Raw genomic sequence first — 26,552 nt, forward strand, 5'->3', positions numbered from 1 at the left:
TCAGTGGAACAGGCTTCCTCCTCGGGAGGTGGTGGGCTCTTCTTCCTTGGAGGCTTTTCAACAGAGGCTAGATGGCCATCTGACAGCAATGGAGATCCTGTGAATTTAGGGGGAGGGGTTTGTGAGTTTAGAGCGGTTCCTCAGTGGAACAGGCTTCCTCCTGGGGAGGTGGTGGGCTCTCCTTCCTTGGAGGTTTTTCAACAGAGGCTAGGTGGCCATCTGACAGCAATGAAGATCCTGTGAATTTAGGGGGAGGGGTTTGTGAGTTTAGAGTGGTTCCTCAGTGGAACAGGCTTCCTCCTGGGGAGGTGGTGGGCTCTCCTTCCTTGGAGGTTTTTCAACAGAGGCTAGGTGGCCATCTGACAGCAATGAAGATCCTGTGAATTTAGGGGGAGGGGTTTGTGAGTTTAGAGCAGTTCCTCAGTGGAACTGGCTTCCTCCTGGGGAGGTGGTGGGCTCTCCTTCCTTGGAGGTTTTTCAACAGAGGCTGGATGGCCATCTGACAGCAATGAGGATCCTGTGAATTTAGGGGGAGGGTTTGTGAGTTTAGAGTGGTTCCTCAGTGGAACAGGCTTCCTCCTGGGGAGGTGGTGGGCTCTCCTTCCTTGGAGGTTTTTCAACAGAGGCTAGATGGCCATCTGACAGCAATGGAGATCCTGTGAATTTAGGGGGAGGGGTTTGTGAGTTTAGAGCGGTTCCTCAGTGGAACAGGCTTCCTCCTGGGGAGGTGGTGGGCTCTCCTTCCTTGAAGGTTTTTCAACAGAGGCTTATATGGCCATCTGACAGCAATGGGGATCCTGTGAATGTAGGGGGAGGGGTTTGTGAGTTTAGAGCGGTTCCTCAGTGGAACAGGCTTCCTCCTTGGGAGGTGGTGGGCTCTCCTTCCTTGGAGGTTTTTCAACAGAAGCTGTATGTCCATCTGACAGCAATGAAGATCCTGTGAATTTAGGGGGAGGGGTTTGTGAGTTTAGAGTGGTTCCTCAGTGGAACAGGCTTCCTCCTGGGGAGGTGGTGGGCTCTCCTTCCTTGGAGGTTTTTCAACAGAGGCTAGGTGGCCATCTGACAGCAATGAAGATCCTGTGAATTTAGGGGGAGGGGTTTGTGAGTTTAGAGCAGTTCCTCAGTGGAACTGGCTTCCTGGGGAGGTGGTGGGCTCTCCTTCCTTGGAGGTTTTTCAACAGAGGCTAGATGGCCATCTGACAGCAATGAAGATCCTGTTTCCTTGGAGGTTTTTCAATAGAGGCTAGATGGCCATCTGACAGCAATGAAGATCCTGTGAATTTAGGGGGAGGGGTTTTTGAGTTTAGAGCAGTTCCTCAGTGGAACAGGCTTCCTCCTTGGGAGATGGTGGGCTCTCCTTCCTTGGAGGTTTTTCAACAGAGGCTAGATGGCCATCTGACAGCAATGAAGATCCTGTGAATTTAGGGGGAGGTGTTTGTGGGTTTCCTGCATCATGCAGGGGGTTGGACTAGATGACCCTGGAGGTCCCTTCCAACTCTATGATTCTCTTCTCCGCTCAGCACTACTGACTTTGATTTCATTCATCCGCAGGCTCAAGATGCTGAGCCGTTTGTCAGGGCTGGCCAACACCGTCCTGCAGGAGCTGTCCGGGGAAGGGGACGGTGCAGAGATCGGGACTTTGCCTGCTGTAAGTATCCTCTCTTCTCCATCTTGTACACTTTCCTCCCACTCTTCCGTCAAGGAACTGAGAGTAGCTCTGCGGTTCTGCCCTCCATATTTTATCCTCACTGTGGCCCTTTTTGATAGGGTTGGCCAAGCGTGTGTGACTGTCCCAAGGTCAACCGATGAGCTTCATGGTGGAGCGAGGATTTGAACCCAGGTTTCTCAGACTGAGTCTTGGAGCCACGCCAGTATGTTTGCAGATAGAAGGGCTCCCGCCCACAGAGTGTGGCTTTTTGCATTCCTGCCGAATGGCTGCAGGCAAATTATGTTCCTGGCTTGCATGTCCTCCAGAAACAGGATTTCAGAGGGCATTTTGGGCTGCTACAGAAGGCAACCCAGAGTTGTACTCTGTGTCTCTGCTCCTGCGGAAAAGCTGGTGTGGATCCAGGGCTAACACTGCGACCGCTGCATCACAGAGTTGTTGCAACATCCGTGTTCCTGCCCTATTCTCATTTTTTGCTTCGGTTGAGCTTGGAGGTTAGCTGTGGGGCAGAGGAGATCTCTGAACTGCTGATACTAAGAGACTGCTGAAAACCAGCATCCGGAGTTGCCCCGGAAGGCGAGAAAAGAAAGCCAGCCCAGATGAGGGTGTGGGGGGACTTCTCATCAAATTGGGAGGCGCAGCGAAGACACCAGCTGATAGAGAATTTGGTGAAATCTGAACGTGCTGGGAAAATGGGTGGAAGTGAATAAGATGCAATTTAGCAAGGATAAGTGCCGAGTTCTACATCTCAGTAACAAAAATGAGACACACGCATGCTGGATGGGGGATACGCTTCTGGGTAGCAGGGTGTGTGAACAAGATCTTGGGGTATGGATGGGCCGTAAGTTAAATGTGAGCAGGCAGTGTGATGCATCAACAGAAAAGGCTGATGTGATCCACGTTGGGCTTGGGTAGCTTAGCCCTGGGAGGTGGTACATCAGCTGAGTCTGTCTCCAGCCAGGCATTAGGGCATAAGAACATAAGAGAAGCCATGTTGGATCAGGCCAATGGCCCATCAAGTCCAACATCTGTGTCACACAGCGGCCAAATATATATATATACTGTGGCTAATAGCCACTGATGGACCTCTGCTCCATATTTTTATCCAATCCCCTTTTGAAGCTGGCTATGCTTGTAGCTGCCACTACCTCCTGTGGCAGTGAGTTCCACATGTTAATCACCCTATAAGTCCCATGTATTCTGCCTTTCTATGGACCGTCTTGAGTTCAGCTGCGTTCCTGTCCCAGCAATAACTGCAACGTTTAGACCACTTCACATGTCATGGCTTCTTGTGTTTTGTTCCTTTGACGCCTAACGGCTTCTAGCTGAATGGGAGAATTACCTTCACTAACAAACATTGCAGTTGAAGCAATTCGGAAGTTTGTTTGTGGTGATTGGTCTGCAGTGGCTTGTTCACATGTGCAGCTTGTTGGTTGCAGTGTGAAGTGGACAAAATCGAGCGGGTGCAGAAGAGGGCAAAGAGGGTGATCAGGGGTCTGGAGGAAGAAGCCTCTGAGGAAAGGTTGAGGGGCCTTGGGAAAGCTCTGTCTGGAGAAGAGGGGGGACACAATTGCTCTCTTTAAATATTTGAAGGGCTGTCATTTACAAGCCCCGTGGCGCAGAGTGTTAAAGCTGCAGTACTGGAGTCTGAACTCTCTGCTCACGATCTGAGTTTGATCCCAGCAGAAGCTGGGTTTTCAGGTAGCCGGCTCGAGGTTGACTCAGCCTTCCATCCTTCCGAGGTCAATAAAATGAGTCCCCAGCTTGCTGAGGGGGAAGTGTAGATGACTGGGGAAGGCAATGGCAAACCACCCTGTAAAAAAGTCTGCCGTGAAAACGTTGTGAGAGCAACGTCACCCCAGAGTCGGAAACGACTGGTGCTTGCACGGGGGACCTTTCCTTTCCATTTAGAGGAGGGCACGGAGCTGTTTCACTTGGCAGCCAAGGATAGGACACAAAGCAATAGGCTCACATTACAAGCAGAAAAGTACCGGCTGGATATTAGGGACAACATTATATGGCCAGAGTAGTTCGGAGGTGGAACCAGCTGCCCAGGAAGGGGGGGAGCTCCATTCATTGGCTGTCTTCACAATGCGGCTGGATGATTTTTTGTTGGAGATGCTTTAGGCTGATCCTGCATGGAACGAGGTTGGACTAGATCAGCAGTCCCCAACCTTTTGGCACCAGGGATCTATTCGTGAGGTGACCGTAGCATGGATCACCATTGCTAAGTCGTCATGCTCCAGGAAAGGGTCCAACTGCCGCACCCTCCGAAGATGAAAAAAGGCGGATCTGGTAGTGGCTGCTACCTGGGCCTCCATTGTAAGAGAGGGCTCCAGGAGCACACCCAAGCGCTTGACCTTAGGGGCCGGTATTAGTGACACCCCGACAAGAGCCGGCAGAGGGATCTCCCCCCCGGACCACCCTGGCTCAGGTAGAGAACCTCCATCTTTGTCGGATTCAGCTTCAACCCAAGATGCTGCGGCTTGAAGAGCCAGGTCTAGATTTTCTGGGGTACAGTTGGACTGACCACTCATCAATAGATAGAGCTGGGTATCGTCTGCATATTGGTGACATCCCAGCCCATACCTCCTGACAATCTGGGCAAGGGGGCGCATATAGATGTTAAATAACATCGGGGACAGAACCGCACCCTGTGGCACATCACATATAAGTGGGTGCCTTCGGGATGATTCCTCCCCTATCACCACCCTTTGTCCCCGATCTTGGGGAAAAGAGGCCAAGCACTGTAAGGCAGACCCCTGAATCCCCATGTCGGCAAGGCGGCTAGTCAGTAGCTGATGGTTGACCGTATCAAATGCAACCGACAGATCTAGTAATAACAGCACCTCTGAGCCGCCCCGATCCAGGTGTCGCCTGAGGTCATCTATGAGGGCGACCAGAACCGTCTCCGTCCCGTGACCTGGTCGAAAGCCGGACTGGAATGGATTCACTGCAGAAGTGTCATCCAGGAATCCCTGTAGCTGAGTTGCCACCGCCCGCTCTATAACCTTACCCAAAAAGGGAAGGTTTGATACCGCCCGATAGTTTGCCAATACGGCAGGATCTGCAGATGGTTTTTTTCAAGAGGGGACGGATCACAGCCTCTTTAAGAGGTGTGGGAAAGATCCCTTCTACCGGGGATCTGCTGACAATACCCCGTAGTGGCTCACGTAACAGCGCCTGACTCTTATCATTCTGCGATTCTATAAGTGGCCTTGGGAATGTGAACCAGGCAGGCCGTTCAGCGTTGAATCTCTGGAGCCGGTAAAGAAATCGATCCTCACGACGAACGCGGGCTTCCGGGCAGAGAGTTGCGGTGCTGTTTGCTTGTTTCATGGAGTTCTTTTTTGTTTCTTCCAGCAGGGGCCGGAGGCGGAGCCGAGCCAGCAGAATGGGGAGGAGACCCCCGAGGACGTGCTGGAGCGGCTGGCCCACATGGAGAGGCTGGTGGTGCAGCTGAAGGGCCTGGTGCGGGAAAAGGATGCTCAGCTCCAGCAGCAGGAGGCCGCCCACCAGGTACTTCTCCTTTGTGCTGAGGGTAAAGTGCTGTTGGGAGGGACAGTGGCTCAGTGGTAGAGCATCTGCTTGGTAAGCAGAAGGTCCCAGGTTCAATCCCCGGCATCTCCAAAAAAGGGTCCAGGCAAAATGGTGTGAAAAACCTCAGCTTGAGACCCTGGAGAGCCGCTGCCAGTCTGAGAAGACAATACTGACTTTGATGGACCAAGGGTCTGATTCAGTAGAAGGCAGCTTCATATGTTGCCCTTTCCTGAACTTTTCCCAGCGCTATAATATCTTTTTTGAGGTGTGGTGACCCGAATTGGATTTCTAACCTCACAGCCCCTTCTAGCTGTTGGCCGTTGCACATCCACAGCTTGCCTTGGTTGTCCTTCTCCATAAACCTTCTGATGTACGTCTTTTCCAATAAGGTCGCAGCTGCCTGCCATGATGAGCCATGGGGTGCGGGGGGAGGGTCCTTCACCATGTCCTTTCCCCGAAGTTCTGTCAGCCCTTCCCGGGAGACAGCTCCTTCCCAGGCCCTGGTCTCCGCAGAGAAGGTCCACCAGAGGCCAGAATTCCAGAAGCCTTCCCACTCTTCCCCCCACAAGCACCAAGAATACAGAGCATCACTGCCGCAGACATAAGAACATAAGAGAAGCCATGTTGGGTAAGGCTGATGGCCCTTCCAGTCCAACACTCTGTGTCACATAAGAACATAAGAGAAGCCATGTTGGATCAGGCCAGGTGCCCCTCCAGTCCAACACTCTGTCACAGAAGAACATAAGAGAAGCCCTGTTGGATCAGGCCAGTGGCGCATCTAGTCCAACACTCTGTGCCACATAAGAACATAAGAGAAGCCCTGTTGGATCAGGCCAGTGGCCCCTCCAGTCCAACACTCTGTGTCACAAAAGAACATAAGAGAAGCCATGTTGGATCAGGCCAGTGGCCCATCCAGTCCAACACTCTGTGCCACATAAGAACATAAGAGAAGCCCTGTTGGATCAGGCCAGTGGCCCCTCCAGTCCAACACTCTGTGTCACAAAAGAACATAAGAGAAGCCATGTTGGATCAGGCCAGTGGCCCATCCAGTCCAACACTCTGTGCCACATAAGAACATAAGAGAAGCCATGTTGGATCAGGCCAATGTCCCATCCAGTCCAACACTCTGTGCCACATAAGAACATAAGAGAAGCCATGTTGGATCAGGCCAGTGGCCCATCCAGTCCAACACTCTGTGCCACATAAGAACATAAGAGAAGCCATGTTGGATCAGGCCAATGTCCCATCCAGTCCAACACTCTGTGCCACATAAGAACATAAGAGAAGCCATGTTGGATCAGGCCAGTGGCCCATCCAGTCCAACACTCTGTGTCATACAGCGGCCAAAACCCAGGTGCCATCAAGTACGTCTTTGCAATTAGGTCGCAGCTGCTTGTTATGATGAGCCATGGGGTGCGGGGGTGGGGGTCCTTCACCATGTCCTTTCCGCGAAGTTGTCTCTCTCAGCCCCTCCCGGGAGACAGCTCCTTCCCAGGTCCTCCATCCCGCAGATAGATACTCAGTGCCAGGTTCCCCTGAGAGTCTCCGTGTCGCGTGCTTTTGCGGCGTGCCGGCTTGTGCTTGGGCTCACCCTCTGTGTAACTCCCCCCTGCAGGAGGAAAGGCAGTCTGCCGAGGCCAAGCTGGCCAAGCTGAAGCTGCAGGCCAAAGCCAAGGTGGCCTCGCTCAACAAGCGCATCGAGGAGCTGACGGAGCAGGGAGCTGCTGGGCCTGCGGAAGGCCTGCCCCAAGAGCCGCCTCCGCCTCCTTCTCCTGCTAAGGTGGGCCTGCTGCGAAACCCGTATTCTTTTCAGCCTGGGGCTGATTCAGTTCTCTCACCCGGCCATGCCTCTCTTTGGAGGCAGAATGGATGATGATGATGTTGGATTTATATTCCACCCTCTGCTCAGAGATTCCGAATCTCAGAGCGGCTCACAATCTCCTTTCCCTTCCTCCCCCACAACAGACACCCTGTGAGGTGGGTGGGGCTGAAAGGGCGCTCACAGCAGCTGCCCTTTCAAGGACAACCTCTGCACCTGCAAGTGGAGGAGTGGGGAATCAAACCCGGTTCTCCCAGATAAGAAAGCTCTGGCTGACCCAAGGCCATTCCAGCAGGGGCAAGTGGAGGAGTGGGGAATCCAACCCGGTTCTCCCAGATAAGAGAGCTCTGGCTGACCCAAGGCCATTCCAGCAGGGGCAAGTGGAGGAGTGGGGAATCCAACCCGGTTCTCCCAGATAAGAGAGCTCTGGCTGACCCAAGGCCATTCCAGCAGCTGCAAGTGGAGGAGTGGGGAATCAAACCCGGTTCTCCCAGATAAGAAAGCTCTGGCTGACCCAAGGCCATTCCAGCAGCTGCAAGTGGAGGAGTGGGGAATCAAACCCGGTTCTCCCAGATAAGAGAGCTCTGGCTGACCCAAGGCCATTCCAGCAACTGCAAGGAGGAGTGGATAATCAAACCCGGTTCTCCCAGATAAGAAAGCTCTGGCTGACCCAAGGCCATTCCAGCAGCTGAAAGTGGAGGAGTGGGGAATCAAACCCGGTTCTCCCAGATAAGAAAGCTCTGGCTGACCCAAGGCCATTCCAGCAGCTGCAAGTGGAGGAGTGGGGAATCAAACCCGGTTCTCCCAGATAAGAGAGCTCTGGCTGACCCAAGGCCATTCCAGCAGCTGCAAGTGGAGGAGTGGGGAATCAAACCCGGTTCTCCCAGATAAGAAAGCTCTGGCTGACCCAAGGCCATTCCAGCAGGTGCAAGTGGAGGAGTGGGGAATCAAACCCGGTTCTCCCAGATAAGAGAGCTATGGCTGACCCAAGGCCATTCCAGCAGGTGCAACTGGAGGAGTGGGGAATCAAACCCGGCTCTCCCAGATATGAGAGCTCTGGCTGACCCAAGGCCATTCCAGCAGGTGCAAGTGGAGGAGTGGGGAATCCAACCCGGTTCTCCCAGATAAGAGAGCTCTGGCTGACCCAAGGCCATTCCAGCAGGTGCAAGTGGAGGAGTGGGGAATCAAACCCGGTTCTCCCAGATAAGAGAGCTCTGGCTGACCCAAGGCCATTCCAGCAGGTGCAAGTGGAGGAGTGGGGAATCAAACCCGGTTCTCCCAGATAAGAGTCCACACACTTCACCAAACTGGCTCACTTAGGGCTGGCAAATAGGTGGACTTTGCAGGTCTCTTGAGGATCTTCAACAAGATGCCCTCCTCTCCAGTGAACCCCTCCCACAGAACCAGTCTCAGTGGAAAGGGCCCAGGGTGCCACTTTGGTGTAGTGTGCGGACTCTTATCTGGGAGAGCCGGGTTTGATTCCCCACTCCTCCACTAGCACCTGCTGGAATGGCCTTGGGTCAGCCAGAGCTCTCTTATCTGGGGGAGCCGGGTTTGATTCCCCGCTCCTCCACTGGCAGCTTCTGGAATGGCCTTGGGTCAGCCAGAGCTCTCTTATCTGGGAGAACCGGGTTTGATTCCTCACTCCTGCACTTGCAGCTGCTGGAATGGCCTTGGGTCAGCCATAGCTCTCTTATCTGGGAGAACCGGGTTTGATTCCTCACTCCTTCCCTTGCACTTGCTGGAATGGTCTTGGGTCAGTCATGGCTCTCTTATCTGGGAGAACCGGGTTTGATTCCCCACTCCAGTTGCAGTGCTGGAATGGCCTTGGGTCAGCCATAGCTCTGGCAGAGGTTGTCCTTGAAAGGGCAGCTGCTGTGAGAGCCCTCTCAGCCCCACCCACCTGACAGGGTGTCTGTTGTGGGAGGAGAAGATATAGGAGATTGTAAGCCCCTCTGTGTCTCTTGATTCAGAGGGAAGGGCGGGGTATAAATCTGAAGTCTTCTTTTTCTTCTCTGGTGATTGCCAGATGGGTCACCCCAATGGTGGAATATCCAGCAGATGGCTGACATAGTTGCTCACAGGGACCGAGAGGAAGCGATGGTCTTCCAAACATGTGGGTCCCAATTTATTAAGGTCTTTAAAGGTCATAAGTAGTGCCCTGAATTGAACTTGGAAACAGACAATGTAGCTATTTTAAAATGGACAATACATGTTTCTGGTGGCTGGCCCCCAGCAATGGTCAAGCTACTACATTCTGGACCACCTGTAGCTTCTGAGTTGTCTTCAAGGGCAGCCCTATGTAAAACCCATTGTAGTAATCCAGCCAGTGATTGACAGGAACCCCTTAAGAGTAGCTTACCGGGCCATGTGTGTACCTATTTAAGATTAGGTAGCAGAGATACGAGCTTTTTAAAAGACACAAACAAGACTGAAGTTTTTTTTTTTAAATCTAAAACATGCTTAAAACATTAGCACTTGTTGGTCTGAAGGATGCTTTCTTAGTATTTGAATTGTTTTCTGCATTGTTCCCTGCCTTGTGCAGGGGTTTGGACTAGATGACCCTGGAGGTCCCTTCCAACTCCGTGATTCTATGATTTCTCCCATGGGATCCGGGGAACTGGGCAAAGGAAGCTCTGGCTCTTTCCTTCCTTCCCCAGGGGGACCAGAAGGAGCCTCAACCAATGGAGAAAATTGAGGTTTTGCTCTGGGGCTCCTGTGCGATTGAGCAAACTTGGCAAAGCAAGCTGAGATGCAGAAGGAAGCAAGAGAGAGGGAGAAGGAAGCAGATGACAGCCAGTTGGTTGGGGGCCTGATAGGAGCCCTCTCGGGGGCCTGGTTCAGCCCCTGAACTGTATGTTTGACACCCCTGCTTTAGTGCTTGACAGATGCAGAAGGTAGCAAGAGCAAGGGAGAAGGAAGCAGATGAGCCAGTTGCTCAGGTGCCTGATAGTTCTCCCGGGGGCCTGATTTGGCCCCTGGGACGCATGTTTGACGTCCCTGATTTAAAGAGTACCTCACTCACTCCACTGCTGCTCTTCCTGCTTGTACTCTCAGCTCCAGAGTGACCCAGAGACGCACCACAGTCAGAAGGAGGAACTGGAAGCCCTGCAAAGGAGGCTTCAGGAGCAAGAGGCCATGACTGGGAAGCTGCAGGAGCAGCTGGAGGAGGCTACGGGAAGCTTGAAAGAAGCCCAGGCCCAGGTAGGGGGATGTTCTTTGCTGGGGGACGCACCCCTTGGTTGGTGACTGCTGAAATCCTGCGGTGACTCTCTGGGCTGAGGGGAGAGGAACAAGTTTTCTGTCGATGGCTGAAGCGCAAGAGATGCTTCCTAGCCTTGCTTTCCTTTCGGTGGCAAATCGCAAGGGATGCCAACTCCAGTGGCGGGCTGGCCTAGGGGGTCAGCTTGCCCGACGGCAAGAGGGCCCCCGATGAAGGGGGACCCCTTAGATATTAGACGATACGTTAAAAAGGTTAATGACCTTTTGGTAGCTTGAAAATATAATACATGTTCCAATATTACTACTGTAATGTAACAAAAATATAAGTTACGTTTAGGGTTGCCAGCCTCCAGGTGGGGCCTGGGGATCTCCTGCTTTGACAACTGATCTCCAGCTGGCAGAGATCAGCCTCCCCTGGAGGAAATGCAACCTGCATTTACATTTAGTATCTTCTGTATAATGCTAGTAACATGTACAATATATGTACACTGTAATCACTAATATATATATTATAACATGAGAAACATCCCAAATGTTTTAATTGTACCTTTTTTCCACTTATGTATTTTTTGAGAATTCTATTTATTTCACATTAAAATTAAATGATAGCCTTAGAGTTGTGGATGGGCCCCCGTATGTCTCCTGGCAACCAATATTTTTAGACCTAAGAACATCAGAGAAACCCTATTGGATCAGGCCAGTGGACCATCCAGTCCAACACTCTGTGTCACATAAGAACATAAGAGAAGCCCTGTTGGATCAGGCCAGTGGACCATCCAGTCCAACACTCTGTGTCACATAAGAACATAAGAGAAACCATGTTGGATCAGGCCAATGGCCCCTCCAGTCCAACACTCTGTGTCACATAAGAACATAAGAGAAGCCATGTTGGATCAGGCCAAAGGCCCATTCAATCCAACACTCTGTGTCACATAAGAACATAAGAGAACCCATGTTGGATCAGGCCAGTGGCCCATCCAGTCCAACACTCTATGTCCCACATTGGCCAATATATATGTATGTGTGTGTATATACACACACACACACACACTGTGACTAATAGCCACTGATGGACCTCTGCTCCATATTTTTATCCATCCCCTCTTGAAGCTGGCTATGCTTGTAGCTGCCACCACCTCTTGAGGCAGTGAATTCCACCTGTTAATCACCCTTTGGGTGAAGAAGGACTTCCTTTTATCCGTTTCAACCCGACTGCTCAGCAATTTCATTGAATGCCCACGAGTTCTTGTATTGTGATAAAGGGAGAAAAGTACTTCTTTCTCTACTTTCTGCATCCCATGCATTATCTTGTAAACCTCTATCATGCCACCCCGCAGTCGACGTTTCTCCAAGCTAAAGAGCCCCAAGCGTTTCAACCTTTCTTCATAGGGAAAGGGTTCCAAACCTTTCATCATTCCAGTTGCCCTTTTCTAGACCGCCACTGGCTAACTGCCTCGGTACGCCCCCTGAGCCAGCCCTGTGCAGATGCCTGGGAGACCAGGCTGATCATCTGAATTCAGTCTAAATTGACAGTTGGTGATGTGGAAGACCTCGGCCTGAGATGCTGGGCAGCCGCTGGCAGTCTAAGTCAGTAGTACTGACCTTGATGGGCCAAAGATCTGATTCAGGATAAGGCTGCTTCATGTGTATTCCAAGCGCTGCCCTGTCTGAATAAACTTTTCCTGTGCCCCGCTTTTACCCTCTTTTATTATCGCACGCAGTGCAGTTTTATCTGTGGGTGAAGTGTGCCGAATTCCGCAAACCCACGAAGCTGTTTTAGCTAAGGCTGCCTGCTTCCAAGCTTGTGCTGACGGCTGCCACGCCGCTCTCAAGGGATTTAGAAGTAATTTCGTTTCCTCTTCCATGCCTTCTGGGATAAACGTAGAAGAGAGCTGTCTTGGGATCGCGGGGCATCTCTCGTTGCTCAGAATTTCATTTACCGCCCTGAAGATATCCGCCCAGAATTTTTCTGCCCGTAGACGTAACTACCAAATGTGCTATATAGTACTGTATAATACGGTTAAGTATGTAAGACAGTAAAATGACGGTTTTGTGATCGTTGTCGTTTGCTGGCAGCTGAGCCTTCTGCAAGGGGTGGTCGAGGAGAAGGACGTCTGCCTCAAGGAGCAGACCCGACAGCACCGGGCAGAGCTGCACCAACTAGCGGCCCAGTCAAACCTGGAAGCGGAAATGCAGCAGGTGGGTTGCAGGAGGCTGTACTCCAAGCTGGGCCGGCTCGCCCTCCCTCCTGGGCGGACACCTAATTGCCTGCTCCCCAGCTTCCTTCTCCCTCCCTTCCCCCCCCCATCTCTATTTCAGTGCCGGAATGGGGCTCTAGCCCCTTCCCCACCCCCCGTCGATCAGCTGATCAGCGGTTAAAACCGTGCCACGTGGTCGCTCTCGCTGTCAGGACCAGTCCTGAAAGGACGGCCCCCCTGCCGCTGACTCCTCTCTATTTCCTTCCCGTCCAGGAAGTAGAGAGGAGTCAGCGGCCCTTTCAGGACGCTGGTCCTGATAGAGCGGCCGTTCAGTGCGGTTTTACCCGCCAATCAGCTGATCGACGGGGATGGGGGGGACCTTTAGATAGCCGGGAAAGTGACACTAGAGCTCCATTCCGGCATGGAAATAGACATGGGGTGGGGAAGAGGAAGCACATGGGGGGGGAGGTGCGGAGCCGCGGGGGGGGGGGGGGGCGCTGTGGAGGAGGGCGGCAGGCAGTGAGTCTGCCTAGGGTGCCAGGCTGGGTTGAGACTCCACTTTCAATGGGAGGCTTGGAAAGCACTGGGTGACCAGGCTTCTTGAAGGCCGGTACACTTAAGGGCCCCTGGCGCAGCAGAGAAGGGTCCCAGGCCCAGGTGCATGAAGCCGTGGTGGACACGGAGAGCGGAGGGTCTCCGTTTGGTGTGGTGGTTGAGAGCGCAGACTCTAACCTGGGAGAACCGGATTTGATTCCCCGCTCCTCCACTTGCAACCAGCTGGGTGCCCTCAGGTCAGCCACAGTCCTTGCAGAGCTGTTCTCTCAAGAGGAGGCCTCTCAGAGCTCTCTCAGCCCCACCTGCCTTACGGAGTGTCTGTTGTGGGGAGAGGAAGGGAAAGGAGATCGTAAGCTGCTCTGAGTCTCCGAGTAAATCTCCTCCTCTCCCTCTTCTTTCTCCTCTTCTGTTGGTCCTAGGCTAGGATGAACTTTGTAAGGCAGTAACTACTGTCTTGACTACAACCTGGGAAATAATCCGTAACCATAAGAACATAAGAGAAGCCATGTTGGATCAGGCCAGTGGCCCATCCACTCCAACACTCTGAGTCACACAGTGGCCAATATATATGTGTGTGTGTGTATATATATATATATACACACACACACACACACATACACATATATATACACACTGTGGCTAATAGCCACTGCTGGACCTCTGCTCCATATTTTTATCCAATCCCCTCTTAAAGCTGGCTATGCTTGTAGCCGCCACCGCCTCCTGTGGCAATGAATTCCACCTGTTAATCACCCTTTGGGTGAAGAAGTACTTCCTTTTATCCGTTTTAACCTGACTGCTCAGCAATTTCATTGAATGCCCACGAGTTCTTGTATTGTGAGAAAGGGAGAAAAGGACTTCTTTCTCTGCTTTCTCCATCCCATGCATTATCTTGTAAACCTCTATCATGTCACCCCACAGTCGACGTTTCTCCAAGCTAAAGAGTCCCAAGCGTTTTAACCTTTCTTCATAGGGAAAGTGTTCCAGTCCTTTAATCATTCTAGTTACCCTTTTCTGGACTTTCTCCAATGCTAGGATATCCTTTTTGAGGTGCGGTGACCAGAATTGCACACAGTATTCCAAATGAGACCACACCATCGATTTATACAGGGGCATTATGATATTGGCTGATTTGTTTTCAATTCCCTTCCTAATAATTCCCAGCATGGCGTTGGCCTTTTTTATTGCAATCGCACACTGTCTTGACATTTTCAGTGAGTTATCTACCACGACCCCAAGATCTTTCTCTTGGTCAGTCTCTGCCAGTTCACACCCCATCAACTTGTATTTGTAGCTGGGATTCTTGGCCCCAATGTGCATTACTTTGCACTTGGCCACATTGAATCTCATCTGCCATGTTGACGCCCACTCACCCAGCCTCAACAGATCCCTTTGGAGTGCCTCACAATCTTGTATGGTTCTCACCACCCTGAACAATTTAGTGTCATCCGCAAACTTGGCCACTTCACTGCTCACGCCCAACTCCAAATCATTTATGAACACGTTAAAGAGCATGGGTCCCAGTACGGGTCAGTCTCTGCCAGCGGATTGGATGTAGAATACGTGCAATGTGCATCCTCTGTTTAGCTCCCAGTTTCTGCACGCGCTGGAGTCTCCCAGGTTGTCTTCATGGGCAGACTCATTTGAGGTGCATTACAGTAGTCCAGCTTTGAGGTTCCTGTGTCGTGCATCGCTGTGGCCTGAAGGGTTGGGCTGAGGGAGGGAGGGAGGGGCTGGTTTCTGAGAGACCTTTTAGCCTGACAAGTGGTCTCCTCTCCCTCTCAGAACCTGAGGCTGTTGCAGCGGAAGCTGGAGGAGCAGGAGGCAGCCCTGCTGGGGCGGACGCAGGTGGTGGAGTTGCTGCAGCACGAGCTGAACAGCCTCGAGGAGCAGAAGCAGGTACCTGCGCAGAGACAGAAGTGGCCGGGAGATGCCAGCTACTTTTGGGCAGAGACTGGTGCTCCTGTCCGTCCACTTCCCTGCCCCCCCACCAAATTACCCCACAGACAGGTGGGGCCAAATCAGCAGAACTTTGGGCAAATGCAAAGAAAGTGCGGCCCCAGCTTCCGATAATCTCCACAATAAGGTACGATCCCATCTTCCAGTAGTCTAATGCGCCAGCGTCCGGAAAAAGTGGGCTATGTAGAAATCATTGAAGTGAGACTTCCTTTGTGCATTCTCTTGGTGCTTTCATATATTGGATGGCTTTAATACTTCTTGGTTCTGACCACAAACCGTACAAGGAAAAGACAGGGATTGGAAGGCTGTATAGAATAAATGGTCTTCTTATGTTTTTAAGGTATACTTAGTGGTCAGTTGGTACCAGTACTGGGGGAGGGGAAAATAAGAGAGCCAGTTTGGTGTCGTGGTGAAGTGCACGGACTCTTATCTGGGAGAACCGGGTTTGATTCCCCACTCCTCCACTTGCACCTGCTGGAATGGCCTTGGGTCAGCCAGAGCTCTCTTATCTGGGAGAACCGGGTTTGATTCCCCACTCCTCCACTTGCAGCTGCTGGAATGGCCTTGGGTCAGCCATAGCTCTCTTATCTGGGAGAACCGGGTTTGATTCCCCACTCCTCCACTTGCAGCTGCTGAAATGGCCTTGGGTCAGCCAGAGCTCTCTTATCTGGGAGAACCGGGTTTGATTCCCTACTCCTCCACTTGCAGCTGCTGGAATGGCCTTGGGTCAGCCAGAGCTCTGGCAGAGGTTGTCTTTGAAAGGACAGCTGCTATGAGAGCCCTCTCAGTCCCACCCATGTCACAGGGTGTCTGTTGTGGGGGGAGAAGATATAGGAGATTGTAAGCCACTCTGGGACTCTGATTCAAAGAGAAGGGTGGGGTATAAATCTGCAGTCTTTTACTCCTCCACCTCTTCCTCCTCCCTCCTCCTGCAGTCCTTTTCTCTTTTTACACCTGTGCCTAAACGCCGGCTTCCCCCTTTTTCTTATGGGTTAATGTCTAGCTGCTACTTAGGAAGCTCGCTTCATTCCAGCACTCCGTCCCCCAAAAGACAGTCGATTTTGCCGTTCTTCCTCAGGTTCTCTTGGAGAAATCCCAGGCGTCGGAGGCGGAGCTGGAGTCCCTGCGGAGCACCTTGGCTTCCGAGAGGCGGCAGCAGCAGAGCGCCGTGAAGGAACTGGAGATGGAGCTAGCGAGGTCGAAGCGAGTCGGCCATGGCTTGCAGGAGGAGGTCCAGCAGCTCTCCCAGGAGCTGGCCCAAGCCAGAGCTGCTGTGGACTTTCACAAGATGGAGAGCCGAGCCTGCAGGAAGAGGCACGTGAAGGAGCTGGAGGAGAAGAGCCAGGAAATGGCTGAGCTCCAAAAAGCGAAGCGGGACCTGTGTTCCATATATGAAACCCTCGTGACGGAGAACAACCGGCTGCGGCAGAAGGCGGATTGGCCCCCGGAAGGCCCTGCCGAGGAGGTTCCCGCCCAGCAAGGTCAGGGCCTCACTGGTGGACCTCCTGATGGCACCTGGGTTTTTTGGCCACTGTGTGACACAGAATGTTGGACCAGAAGGGCCATTGGCCTAATCCAACATGGCTTCTCTTATGTTCTTCTGTCTGGGGCAGGGATGCTCTGTATTCTTGGTGCTTGGGGGGCAACAGTGGGAGGGCTTCTAGTGTCCTGGCCCCACTGATGGACCTCCTGATGGCACCTGTTTTATTTGGCCACTGTGTGACACCGAGTGTTGGACTGCATGGGCCATTGGCCTGATCCAACAGCCAGTTTGGTGTAGTGGTTAAGTGTGCAGACTCTTATCTGGGAGAACCGGGTTTGATTCCCCACTCCTCCACTTGCACCTGCTAGCATGGCCTTGGGTCAGCCAGAGCTCTGGCAGAGATTGTCCTTGAAAGGGCAGCTGCTGTGAGAGCCCTCTCCAGCCCCACCCACCTCACAGGGTGTCTGTTGTGGGGGAGGAAGGGAAAGGAGATTGTGAGCCGCTCTGAGACTCTTCGGAGTGGAGGGCGGGATATAAATCCAATATCTTCATCCACCTCACAGGGTGTCTGTGGTGGGGGAGGAAGGGAAAGGAGATTGTGAGCCGCTCTGAGACTCTTCGGAGTGGAGGGCGGGATATAAATCCAATATCTTCATCTACCTCACAGGGTGTCTGTTGTGGGTGGGGTGGGGAAAGGAGATTGTGAGCTGCTCTGAGACTCTTTGGAGTGGAGGGCGGGATATAAATCCAATATCTTCATCTACCTCACAGGGTGTCTGTTGTAGGGGAGGAAGGGAAAGGAGATTGTGAGCCGCTCTGAGACTCTTCGGAGTGGAGGGTGGGATATAAATCCAATATCTTCATCTACCTCACAGGGTGTCTGTGGTGGGGGAGGAAGGGAAAGGAGATGGTGAGCCGCTCTGAGACTCTTCGGAGTGGAGGGCGGGATATAAATCCAATATCTTCATCTACCTCACAGGGTGTCTGTTGTGGGGGAGGAAGGGAAAGGAGATTGTGAGCCGCTCTGAGACTCTTCGGAGTGGAGGGCGGGATATAAATCCAATATCTTCATCTACCTCACAGGGTGTCTGTTGTGGGGGAGGAAGGGAAAGGAGATTGTGAGCCGCTCTGAGACTCTTCGGAGTGGAGGGCGGGATATAAATCCAATATCTTCATCTACCTCACAGGGTGTCTGTTGTGGGTGGGGGTGGGGAAAGGAGATTGTGAGCTGCTCTGTGACTCTTTGGAGTGGAGGGCGGGATATAAATCCAATATCTTCATCTACCTCACAGGGTGTCTGTTATAGGGGAGGAAGGGAAAGGAGATTGTGAGCCGCTCTGAGACTCTTCGGAGTGGAGGGTGGGATATAAATCCAATATCTTCATCTACCTCACAGGGTGTCTGTGGTGGGGGAGGAAGGGAAAGGAGATGGTGAGCCGCTCTGAGACTCTTCGGAGTGGAGGGCGGGATATAAATCCAATATCTTCATCTACCTCACAGGGTGTCTGTTGTGGGGGAGGAAGGGAAAGGAGATCGTGAGCCGCTCAGAGACTCTTCGGAGTGGAGGGCGGGATATAAATCCAATATCTTCATCTACCTCACAGGGTGTCTGTTGTGGGGGAGGAAGGGAAAGGAGACTGTGAGCCGCTCTGAGACTCTTCGGAGTGGAGGGCGGGATATAAATCCAATATCTTCTTCTTCTTCTTCTCTTATGTTCTTCTGTCTGGGGCAGGGATGCTCTGTATTCTTGATGCTTTGGGGGGGGGGCACAGGGGGAGGGCTTCTATTGTCCTGGCCCCTCTGGTGGACCTCCTGATGGCACCTGGGTTTTTTGGCCACTGTGTGACACAGAGTGTTGGACTGGATGGGCCACTGGCCTGATCCAACATGGCTTCTCTTATGTTCTTATGTGACACAGAGTGCTGGACTGGATGGGCCACTGGCCTGATTCAACATGGCTTCTCTTATGTTCTTATGTGACACAGAGTGCTGGACTGGATGGGCCACTGGCCTGATTCAACATGGCTTCTCTTATGTTCTTATGTGACACAGAGTGCTGGACTGGATGGGCCACTGGCCTGATTCAACATGGCTTCTCTTATGTTCTTATGTGACACAGAGTGCTGGACTGGATGGGCCACTGGCCTGATTCAACATGGCTTCTCTTATGTTCTTATGTGACACAGAGTGCTGGACTGGATGGGCCACTGGCCTGATCCAACATGGCTTCTCTTATCTTCTTATGTTCTCTCCTCTCCTTTGACTGAGGAATCTTCCACTGGAATGTTCTTATAAGGAAATTAGATTCATTGATGATGAGAAGTCTATCAATGGCTACTCGTCATGGCAATAGAGGGGAATCTCCACATGCAAGGGAATCCTAGAGCCGGGAGGCAACCTCAGGGAAGGAACTGACTGGCTGCTGTGTGAGACAGGAGGCTGGGCTCGAGGGACCCTCACTGTTCTGATCCAGCAGGGCTCCTCTGATGCTCTTCTCAGGGGAAGGCCTCGGCCTCTCTGCCCTGTTGTTGGCCCTTCAGAGGAACTGGCTGGCCCCTGTGTGAGACAGGAGGCTGGACTAGATGGACCCTCCCTGGTCTGATCCAGCAGGGCTCCTCTGAAGTTTTTATGAAGGCTTCAGCCTCTCCGCCCTGTTGTTGGCCCTCCAGAGGAACTGGCTGGCCCCTGTGTGAGACAGAATGCTGGACTAGGCGGACATCCTGGTCTAATCCAGCAGAGCTCTTCTGATGTTCTTATGAAGGCCTCAGCCTCTCTGGCCTGTTGCTGGCCCTCCAGAGGAACTGGTTGAGGCCACTGTGTGAGGCAGGAGGCTGGATTGGATGGACCCTCCCTGGTCTGATCCAGCAAGGCTCCTCTGATGTTCTTGTGAAGGCCTCAGCCTCTCTGCCCTGTTGTTGGCCCTCCAAATGAACTGATTGGCCACTGTGTGGGACAGGAGGCTGGACTAGATGGACCCTTCGTGGTCTGATCCAGCAGGGCTCCTCTGATGTTCTTATGAAGGCCTCAGCCTCTCTGCCCTGCTGTTGGCCCTCCAGGTTGGCTGCTGTGTGAGACAGGAGGCTAGACCCAGGAGGGCTCTTCCTGATGTTCTTCTCAGGGGAAGACCTCGGCCTCTCTGCCCTGTTGTTGGCCCTCCAGAGGAACTGGCTGGCCCCTGTGTGAGACAGGAGGCTGGACTAGATGGACCCTCACTGGTCTGATCCAGCAGGGCTCTTCTAATGTTCTTCTCAGGGGAAGGCCTCAGCCTCTCTGCCCTGCTGTTGGCCCTCCAGAGGAACTGGTTGGCCACTGTGTGAGACAGGAGGCTGGACTAGATGGTCCCTCCCTGGTCTGATCCAGCAGGGCTCTTCTGATGTTCTTCTCAGGGGAAGGCCTCAGTCTCTCTGCCCTGTTGTTGGCCCTCCAGAGGAACTGGTTGAAGATGAAGATGAAGAAGATGAAGATATTGGATTTATATCCCGCCCTCCACTCCGAAGAGTCTCAGAGCGGCTCACAATCTCCTTTACCTTCCTCCCCCACAACAGACACCCTGTGAGGTGGGTGGGGCTGGAGAGGGCTCTCACAGCAGCTGCCCTTTCAAGGACAACCTCTGCCAGAGCTATGGCTGACCCAAGGCCATTCTAGCAGGTGCAAGTGGAGGAGTGGGGAATCAAACCCGGTTCTCCCAGATAAGAGTCCGCACACTTAACCACTACACCAAACTGGCTCTGGCCACTGTGTGAGACAGGAGGCTGGACTGGATGGACCCTCACTGGTCTGACCCAGCAGGGCTCTTCTGATGCTCTTCTCAGGGGAAAGCCTCAGCCTCTCTGCCCTGTTGTTGGCCCTCCAAAGGAACTGGCTGGCCCCTGTGTGAGACAGCAGGCTGGACTAGATGGACCCTCCCTGGTTTGATCCAGCAGGGCTCTTCTAATGTTCTTATGAAGGCCTCGACCTCTCTGCCCTGTTTTTGGCTCTCCAGAGGAACTGGTTGGCCACTGTGTGAGACAGGAGACTGGACTAGATGGACCCTTAGTCTGATCCAGCGGGGCTGTTCTGAGGTTCTTATGAGGAAAGGGTCTTGTGGGGGGGGTGTCAATTGAAGATTCCTCATTAAGTGGAAGAAAACCAGTATATCCAGTCCATCAAGAGCCAGCTGTCATATATGCATGTAAAAAAAATTCTGTGTTGCCTCAGCAGGGAAGCTGCCTCAGGGGGCTTAGATACATAGAATGATAGAGTTGGAAGGGACCTCCAGGGTCGTCTAGTCCAACCCCCTGCACAATGCAGGAAACTCAGAAAGACCTCCCCCTAAATTCACAGGATCTTATTTGAATGTTTCCAGACAGTGTTGGCTTCCCAGTTCAGAGCGTGGGAAACCTGAAGCCTTAGAAATCTGTTTGCAGTCTTCGTTTTAGTCTGCACGCTGCCTTCTCCTGCCCCCAAAGCAGAGGGCAGACCTCTGTTGTCAGTGGTGGCTTTCAGGGAAGTGAAGCTGACGGTCATTGTTTGTGTTTCAGGGGAGCTTCCTGAAGGGCCCCAGGAGCTGGGCTGTTCACGGGATCAACCGGATTTACTCGCGGTCGACACACTGGAGTTGGTATCCCCGCTGGATAAGGTAACTGCTTCCTAAAAAGTCCCCAGCCTTTTAATCCAGAAGTCCCCAGCCTTTTTTCAGCCCGGGGGCACCTTTGGAATTTGGACAACGGGGTGGTGGATGCGTGCCACAAAATGGCTGCCAGAGGAGGCGGAGCCAGCTGTCAAACAGTTGCTGTAGCGTCAGCGAAGATGCTTGTGCCTCCAGTGGCAGTCGTTGTCAAAGCTACGTTGTTAAAAATCTGCACAGCCGGTCAAAAGTCCAGTGGCCAATCGGAAGCCTTGCTGGGCCAAAGCCCCACCCACGTACTAAAAACATTTGGCGGTTCCGGGAAAGGTGTTGGGCGCCATGTTGGGGGCCCCCGTTCGAATCCTTCCCTCACTCCGTGTTAACCAAGGTACATGTTTTTGACACAGAGACTTGGTGCTCTGTTTGCTTTGCCTTTTGCATGACTAGTACCAAAAGAGGAGTTGACAGGCAAAAGGGCATGTGTTGCTGTCCTTAAGCATAGAGTGGCGCAGAGTGGTAAAACAGCAGGTCTGAATTCTGCTCACAACCTGAGTTCTATCCCAGAGAAAGCTGGTTCAGGTAGCCGGCCCAAGGTTGACTCAGCCTTCCAGACTTCTGAGGTCGGTCAAATGAGTCCCCAGCTTGCTGGAGGGAAAATGTAGATGACTGGGGAAGGCAAGGGCAAACCACCGTGTAAAAAGTCTACCGTGAAAACTTTGTGAAAGCAATGTCACCCCAGAGTCGGAAACGACTGGTGCTTGCACAGGGGACCTTTCCTTTCCTTTCCAGCTGAAAGAGCCCCGTGGTGCAGAGTGTTAAAGCTGCAGTACTGCAGTCCAAGCTCTGCTCACGACCTGAGTTCAATCCCTGGCGGATGCTGGGTTTTCAGGTAGCCGGCTCAAGGTTTACTCAGCCTTCCATCCTTCCGAGGTCGGTCAAACGAGGACCCAGCTTGCTGGGGGAAAAGTGTAGGTGGCTACGAAAGGCAATGGCAAATCACTCCGTAAAAAGTCTGCCGTGAAAACGTTGTGAAAGCAACGTCACCCTAAAGCCGGAAACGGCTGGCGTTTGCACAGGGGACCTTTCCTTTCCTTAAGCATAGAGGCTGTTCAGTTGTATGGATGTGATGGGAGTGAAGCCTGCTCTTTCTCAGTATTTCTGTCCATGATGGAAAGTGTGTCCATTTTACTAGGTGTGAGCACAGCCGAGGTTGGGGGGACTTTCCACAGGGCTTCACTCAACAAGGTAGGAAAAATCCAGTGCATGTTCAGATGACGGCACGTGGCCCCTTTCTCCTAAAGTGCCCCCTTTCTGTTCTCCAGCCACTCGCTCAACCAGAGAAGGCGCCTTTGCTGAAGAAGGAAAGCCAGCCAAAAGACGAGCAGCTGAAGGCGTCGGTGGAGAAGCTGGAAGCTGAAAACGGTACCCGCTCTTCCTTTGGGCTTTTCTCCACCTCCGCACTCCTGCTTCAGTGTGCTTTCCCCATGCGTCCCTGACGGAAACAGATTTTTTCTGATCAGGATTGAGTTCGGTCTTTCAAGAGCTGCCTGGGGCAGCTTTCGTTTGACTTGGGGTGGGCGGGCAGGACCTTGGGAGTGCTCTCGGGAGGCCTGGAGTTGTGCTTCTCTGTGACAGTCTTTAGGTTGGGGTGGGGGCAGGTCTTCCTAAAGGGAACAGCCTTTCCTGAGTAAAGCAAAAGCAGAGTTTCGGCTGGAAATAGGGGTTGCCAGATCCTAACTAGAAGGCCATTCCAAGGCCATTCCAGCAGCTCAACGTGTCTCATGCCGCAGCACTGGGACACTTTCCCTTGATCGCTTCTCCCTCCTTTTGAATTCCTCCTCTCTCACAAAGGCAGTACTTTAACTTTCCTTCTGATGGAGCAGAATAGTCTTATTCCAGGATGGCGTCCTGGTGTCACTTCCAAGGCCGTTTGCACCTTTTCTGGCTGGAGCGAACCGTCTCTGTGGACTTCACCTGGCCAGGACTTCCTGCTCACCTTTTGCCGGGGGCTTCCTCACCTGGGTTTTGTCCTGTCTTTTCAGAGTCCCTCCGTGCCCAGCTCATCTTGTTGGAAAACCAGCTGGAATCTGCTAGGAGCACAACCGAGTCAAGCCAGGTAACCTTTCAAGCCTGCTGGAGAAAACAAGCTTAGCCTCCAAATGGCTTCTGTCTCCTAAGCTGCCCTTTTGGCCAGCTCCAGAAATCCTCTTTGCTGGGCTATTCTTAGGAAGCTTAATGAGGAAAAGTCCTCCAAATGCATCTCGGAGCTTCTTTTAGTGGGTTTGTGGAGCTCTTCCCTCCCCTCTCTCTCTCTCTCTGAGGTGACCTTTCAGCTTTTACAGATGTTCTCTGGGGGAGGGAGGAGGCCACGCTTACCCAGAACTGGGTCTTGAATCCTTTTTCCACTACAATGATTCAAGGGTTGGAACACTTTCCCTGTGAAGAAAGATTAAAACACTTGGGGCTCTTTAGCTTGGAGAAACGTCGACTGCAGGGTGACATAGAGCAGGGGTGGCCACCGGTAGCTCTCCAGATGTTTTTTTACCTACAACTCCCATCAGCCCCAGCCATTGGCGTATTGTTGGAACCCTCTGCCTGGGGCAGTGATGCTCTGAATTCTTGGTGCTTGGGGGGGGGCAACAGTGGGAGGGCTTCTAGTGTCCTGGCCCCACTGATGGACCTCCTGATGGCACCTGGGTTTTGGCCACTGTGTGACACAGAGTGTTGGACTGGATGGGCCATTGTCTTGATCCAACAAGGCTTCTCTTATGTTCTTATGTGACACAGAGTGTTGGACTGGAAGGGCCATTGGCCTGATCCAACATGACTTCTCTTATTTTCTTATGTGACACAGAGTGTTGGACTGGATGGGCCATTGGCCTGATCCAACATGGCTTCTCTTATTTTCTTATGTGACACAGAGTGTTGGACTGGATGGGCCACTGGCTGATCCAACATGGCTTCTCTTATGTTCTTATGTGACACAGAGTGTTGGACTGGATGGGCCACTGGCCTGATCCAACATGGCTTCTCTTATGTCCTTATGTGACACAGAGCGTTGGACTGGATGGGCCACTGGCCTGATCCAACATGGCTTCTCTTATGTTCTTCTGTGACACAGAGTGTTGGAATGGATGGGCCACTGGCCTGATCCAACATGGCTTCTCTTATGCTCTTATGTGACACAGAGTGTTGGACTGGATGGGCCACTGGCCTGATCCAACATGGCTTCTCTTATGCTCTTATGTGACACAGAGTGTTGGACTGGATGGGCCGTTGGCCTGATCCAACATGGCTTCTCTTATGTTCTTATGGGACACAAAGTGTTGGACTGGAGGGGTCGTTGGCCTGATCCTCTTATGTGGCACTGGTGATTTTTGGCAGTCTGGAAAAAGAAAGGGTATAGCTGTTCAGGACTTCTTTGTGAACTGGAGGAAATGACTGCTCAGTTTGCACTGTGGTAACCCCAAGACAGTTTGGGAGGCTGTCCCTTTTGGTCTGCCTTAGAACAGCTGCTTCCAGTGAAAAAGGGAGTTCTGACTCTCGAAAGTTCCTACCCAAGAAATCTTGCGCGTCTTTAAGATGCCACCGGACTCCCACATTGTGAGGGCTAGAAACGTGCTCTAAAAGAAAACCAGCCACCCCCCAAAATCTCCGCCGTCTCCCTTCTCTTTTCTTTAAGGTCAGCCGTGCGAATGCAGCCCTCGGAGGATCCCTTCTGCTGGCTTCAGGGGTCTCGTCCGCCAGCAGCGATGGCCGTTCGGGCCTGGCGGTAAGATGCTCTTTGCGACTGATCCAAGAAGGTCGGATCGACCTGGGCAGTGGAGGAGGTGCTCTGAAGGCAGACTGGGGCGGGTGGGGTGGGGGGCTCTGGTGGCCAGAAATGGTTGTGGGCATCTTCATGGGGGAGGGAGGAGACTATGTAAAACAGCAATAGTGAATGGGTAGAGAATAACAGAGGGCTGAGCTGTGTGATTTTGTTTCTCCCTTTGTTTCTCCCTCTTCCTGTGGCTCCTTCCGTCAGGGGAGGGGGTTTGGGAACCTGAGGCGGCCGCACGAATGACACAGAGACCTTTGTCAACCTGCATAGTTCCAAGCTAAGCCTTGTTTGCGAGAGGGATCTTTTAAATCTTAGGCAGGGAATCACGCTTCCAGGAGAAGGAAGAGCTCAGGCACCCGGTTATGTAACTTCACGGGGTTTTATCGGCGCGTAAGCTTCCACGTGAACGTCCCTTCTGTTTATCACATTAGCCGTTTCCAGGATGCCCCGCCCTCCCAAACTCAGGAGAAGCCTGAGAGCTTGCGGCTGAGCCCAGCCTAGCGTAGCCCCTGCCTAGCGAGAAGCTGGAGCTTTGCGTGAAGCAGCAGAGAGCAGGAACAGCAAGCAAACAGAAAAGGCCATAGGAATCTCACCAGCCCTGCAGGAAGGGTATTGAGCAGGGGCGGCCAGACTGCGGTTTGCGAGCTGCAGGTGGCTCTTTGACACATCTGGTGTGGCTCTCGAAGCCCCAACTGCCCTATTGGCCGGCTTGAAGAAGGAATTTCTCTCTTTAAATCTCTTTTCCAAGGCAAGCCAGCTGGTGGCTTGGAGAAAGCATTTAAAGTTTAAGTTGCTTTCTTTCCACCTATCGCACCTCCCTCTCCCCCCCCCTCCTTCCTTCCTTCCTTCCTCCCTCCCTCCCTCCCTCCCTCCCTCCCTCCCACCCTCCTTCCTTCCTTCCTTCCTTCCTTCCTTCCTTCCTTCCTTCCTTCCTTCCTTCCTTCCTTCCTTCCTTCCTTCCTTCCTTCCTTCCTTCCTTCCTTCCTTCCTTCCTTCCTTCCTTCCTTCCTTCCTTCCTCCCTCCCTCCCTCCCTCCCTCCCTCCCTCCGTCCCTCCCTCCCTTCTCTCAAACATCTGATGTTTACCCTAAGTGGCTCTTATGTTAAACAAGTTTGCCCCCCCCTGTTATTGAGGAATATCCAATCAATCAATTTATTACAGCAAAAGCCAGCGATATTGTCTATTCACAAGGATAGCCAATGAGATAGTGGTAACACAGAAGAAGAAGACTGCAGATCTATACCCCGCCCTTCTCCCTGAATCAGAGACTCAGAGCAGCTCACAATCTCCTTTCCCTTCCTCCCCAACAACAGACACCCTGTGAGGTGGGTGGGGCTGAGAGAGCTCTGACAAAAACTGCCCTTTCAAGGACAACTCCTATGAGAGCTCTGGCTGACCCAAGGCCATTCCAGCAGCTGCAAGTAGAGGACAAAGGAGATTGTGACTCTGAGATTCAGAGGGCGGGATATAAATCTAATGAACCTCTGGAGAAGATCTCCAGGCTGCGAGTGGTAGGGGGGAAAGGACCATTTCTGTTCACAGTTCAATAGACTCTCAACACTTTTGGAATCCAGAAAGCACCTGAGCAGCAGAATGACGATGGGGAAAGGCTATGCAGGGCTGGCCGCTAATCCAGAAGCAAGGTGGGCAAGGAATTTGCCCTAGCCCTGATGTCTCGACCCTT

At 52.5% G+C, this 26,552-nt stretch overlaps 1 protein-coding gene across 1 annotated transcript in view; it reads left to right on the forward strand.

The window, feature by feature from the left end:
- The first annotated feature begins 1,545 nt into the window (after positions 1 to 1,545).
- GOLGB1 (golgin B1) overlaps positions 1,546 to 26,552 on the forward strand; it is a 59,677-nt gene continuing 34,670 nt past the window's right edge. Inside the window, 11 exon segments of the mRNA XM_060244493.1 lie at positions 1,546 to 1,648; positions 5,030 to 5,185; positions 6,822 to 6,986; positions 10,089 to 10,229; positions 12,324 to 12,446; positions 14,786 to 14,899; positions 16,038 to 16,440; positions 20,861 to 21,060; positions 22,371 to 22,470; positions 23,091 to 23,164; positions 24,731 to 24,878. Of these exon segments, the coding sequence (XP_060100476.1) occupies positions 1,559 to 1,648; positions 5,030 to 5,185; positions 6,822 to 6,986; positions 10,089 to 10,229; positions 12,324 to 12,446; positions 14,786 to 14,899; positions 16,038 to 16,440; positions 20,861 to 21,060; positions 22,371 to 22,470; positions 23,091 to 23,164; positions 24,731 to 24,878 (1,714 nt within the window). The 5' untranslated portion in view covers positions 1,546 to 1,558.

This window comes from Heteronotia binoei, chromosome 8 (assembly GCF_032191835.1).
Source record: "Heteronotia binoei isolate CCM8104 ecotype False Entrance Well chromosome 8, APGP_CSIRO_Hbin_v1, whole genome shotgun sequence".
In the NCBI taxonomy this organism is placed as follows: domain Eukaryota; kingdom Metazoa; phylum Chordata; class Lepidosauria; order Squamata; family Gekkonidae; genus Heteronotia; species Heteronotia binoei.